At 41.7% G+C, this 3,819-nt stretch overlaps 1 protein-coding gene across 1 annotated transcript; it reads right to left on the bottom strand.

Moving 5' to 3' along the window:
- Positions 1 to 438: 438 nt before the first annotated feature.
- Positions 439 to 1,677, bottom strand: LOC140715072 (cholesterol 25-hydroxylase-like protein). Its single transcript, XM_073026801.1, has one exon. The coding sequence runs from the start codon at positions 1,642 to 1,644 to the stop codon at positions 817 to 819; it is 828 nt and encodes a 275-aa protein (XP_072882902.1). The 5' UTR covers positions 1,645 to 1,677; the 3' UTR covers positions 439 to 816.
- Positions 1,678 to 3,819: the final 2,142 nt, after the last annotated feature.

A 3,819-nucleotide genomic window follows, 5' to 3' on the forward strand; every position in this document is an offset into this window, starting at 1 on the left:
AGAGTGGTGAATCTGTGGAATTCTCTGCCACAGGCAACAGTTGAGGCCAGTTCATTGACTATACTTAAAAGGAAGTTAGATATGGCCCTTGTGGCTAAAGGGATCAGGGGGTATGGAGAGAAAGCAGGTACAGGGTTTTGAGTTGGATGATCAGCCATGGTGATACTGAATGGCGGTGCAGGCTCGAAGGGCCAAATGGCCTACTCCTGCACCTTTTTTCTATGTTTCTATGATGCCCAAATGGAAAGCTCATCGACATACTAAATATAGAATTATTTTAGAATAATCATATTAAGTGAATACTGTATTGGAATTTAAGCTGCTCCATCAGTGGAGAACTCAATCTGCTACCCATGGCAACCACTTAAGACAAAGATATTTTCACTTTTCAAATATCACACCAATGCTGATAAAGAATATGTAAATTATATTGGTTTATTAATATATTAAATGCAGACATATATTATTTTGAAACTTTATGAATACTAACTGTAAAATATACAGCAAAATCTTTAGTAACAAAAATTATAAAAGTGCATTGTAATGTAACAAATGATAACTTTGTCAAGTTCAGTTGCTTTAAATCACTGACCTGCAGTGAAGATTAACCGTAAAAAAAACATCAATATCAAAAATAATCAATGAAAGTGCATTGCAATTTAAAACATTGAGAATGTTCACTGTACAGCAAAAATTTTAGTCTCCTGAGCAGTTCGTTTCATGGTAAATCACAGTGATGCTCCTCAATAAATTTAAGAGTCTATGATACAGAAATTAGTCTCTTAAAATATCTTCACCAAGTTAGTTCGAAATAAATCACTGGGACTTTTTATGTAGTGTGGAATAGGTTCCCAGGAGCCTGTCCCAGTGCGTGAAGTAGGGAGCATAGTTGGTTTTGAACTTCATGTGATGTAGATCATGGTGAGGAGCCCCTCCGTACAGTCCAAAGGGCACCAGCCTGTGCGTGGACCAGGGGAAATCGTAGCCCGAGTGGTCCTCTACCGACAGCCAGATATTGACGATAAAGAAGAGGTAGCTGGTGAGAGGATGGCAGTTCAGGATGGCTGGGTTGAGAGCGGCGAAGAATCCCAGCGAGAGGGTCTCCCAGGCACCCGAGTGGTCGGTTGTAAGTGCGAAGGTGGCCGTGTACTTGTGGTGAACTTTGTGGAATGTTCGGTAGAGCCAGGGCACCTTGTGATGGAGGAGATGCCAGACGAAGTACTGGAAGTCGAAAATAAGGAGGCAGGCAGCAACGTCCAAAAGCACCTTGGGCAGCTCAGGCGCAGCGAGCGGGAGGTCCACCGGGCGCCAGTACCAGTGCGCCACCGACAGCGGGAAGATGTACAGAATGTGGTTGTACAGGGTCTGTGCCAGGCAGTTTGCCATCATCTTCACATTTGGATTGTTCTGTGCCTGGATCTTATATTTCTGCAGGAAGGCGACCCTTGGAGCCAGGAAATCCAGGACGACGAAAGGCAGACAGAAAGCGAGGTAGACTCCCAAGGAAAAGCTCACGGGGAAGAAGGGCGACTTGATCCAGCTCTCCATGCCGCGGACCCGATCCCAAGCCGTTTGTAAACAGAGAGCAGCCGGAGGCAGTGAGCAGTTGCTGCGTTCAGGCATTAGAAAAACGTTGCTATTCATTGTTGCCAGCACGTGTACCTTCTAGTGCTGGACACGCCGCTGCTCTCTTTTTATGATCCTCCGGGCGAGGCGGAGCCATCGCGTCATTGATGTGGGAAAGGAGTTCCTCATTCCGACGTGAGTTAAAAACAAATCAGCACGTCATAACAACGAAATGTGTGGTCCGGAAAGGTAGACACTGTTGCAGAGTTCAGTTGTTGTATGATCGGACTCTCTGTAAAAGAGCCAAAAGGTTTAAACCATTTGTCTTCTTGATTTAGTTTAACCCAAAGTAGATTTCTCTTCTATCACAAACCTTTACTGATAACTATGAGGAATCGGTAGCTGCTGATAGCGAAGAGCATGATTAGCGAAATAATTTCTCCGTTTAGTTTGATGTATATACTATAACGTAGCTTGAAAGGTAGAGGGATATTTAATAATAAGTAATAACTATTTATTGCGCACACAGATGAAGTAGTTTGAAACGCCTTCATAGATTAAAGTTTAAAATGAAAAAAGTACAAATACCAAAGAAAGATAGAACGATGTGAGTTAAAAGAAAGGTTAAATAAATAGGGTTTGAGCGGCCATGGAAAAATGCCAAGTAACTTATTCTGCATCCTTTATAGCTTTAGGTATTGAATTCCAGGGTTTAGGAGTGCGGTTCAAAAACGCTATACCGTATAACTACTAACAATATTTAACCGTGGTTACGACGGGCTCTGGAAGTACGGTATAGAAATATTATAGAAAAGGTTCAAGAACTCTACATGGGAACTCAGTGTAACGCAATTCTGCTTCATGTATGCAAGAAAGCAACCAATATCTCACAACGCAAAGCTTCCTCGTAAATGTGCTTGGTTAACCGCATTTTCTATAACTGTAATGGACTGTAATTTTGTGGATCAAAGTAAATTTATTATAAAAATATATATACTACCTTAAGAATAATTTTCTTACTGGCATTTACAGGAAAATAAAGAGATACAATAGAATTTATGAAAAAATCTGCACAGAAGCGAAGACTGCCAAAGAAGCAACATGCAAAAGAGGCAAATTGTAGAAATAGAAAATATATGTTTAAGTAAATACTACTGAGAACATGGTCTGTAGAGTACTTGAAAGCGAGTCTAATAAGCTCACTGCTGGGAGGAAAAGCATGTTCGAGTATAAATAGAATAGAATAGAAATATATTTCCATTGCCCCAGAGAATGAGATTTGCGGTGCTACTCAAATCCGTGAAAAACAGATATCTACAGTGCATGCAGTATGGCTTAATTAAAAAGTGTCATCTCATATTGGGAGAATGTCACAATTAATGGAACTCAAACTGCTGGAGAGATGTTTGTATGTCCGTAACCGAGAAGTGTTCTCTATAGAAATATCGCCAGGTGCGTAGTGTTCAAACAGGTCCGCATAAAGAAGAGAATCCAAGCAGGCGATACTATTATTGGGAGGTAGTCCAGTATCAGCAGCATTTGCCTCACTCTGGTGTGAATGGCACAGTGTCAAGGCAGTAGAGCTGTTACCTCACAAATCCAGTTACTCAGCTTAGCCCTGACCCCTAGTGCGCAGATAGAAGCTGTGCACATCACTGTGCAAAAACTGTTCGTATTTGATTCTCCGTGCTTCCTCCAGTTTCAGACACATACCAAATCCTAAAGAAAGCACCACAGCCGTGCGGTTGGGCATCAGCTTCTTCCCACACTCTGTTAGACTGCTTAACACGCTGCTGCCACCCAGCACTTATTTACACCATGCCTGATTGCCCTAGTCAATGATCGACTGGTCACTTTGTCACCTTCTGTTGTTGCTGTTTCATATATTTATACTAATCTATGTTTTTATTATACTGGCACCTGTAACATTACTCTGTCATACATAGACGTGCACCTCTCACTTTATCTCAACTTGTTAATCTTCAGGCCACACCACCCAGAACTTGTGCCTGACATCATTTTGTGATTGTGTGTGCTGTGTCATGATATGTGTTCTCTATGTGTGTGCCTTGACCCCAGAGGAGCAAAGTTTTGTTTCGCTGTCTACGCGTGTATGGCTGAAAGACAATAAACTTGCACTTGTATGTGGTCTAGAGATCATTGTAAATCACCTCTATTATGGGTGGGTGTTAGAATCTAGAGGGTGGGAGAGTGATGGAAGGAGAATAAAATGGAATGAGTATAGGATTAATG

This window comes from Hemitrygon akajei, chromosome 23 (assembly GCF_048418815.1).
Source record: "Hemitrygon akajei chromosome 23, sHemAka1.3, whole genome shotgun sequence".
NCBI lineage: Eukaryota > Metazoa > Chordata > Chondrichthyes > Myliobatiformes > Dasyatidae > Hemitrygon > Hemitrygon akajei.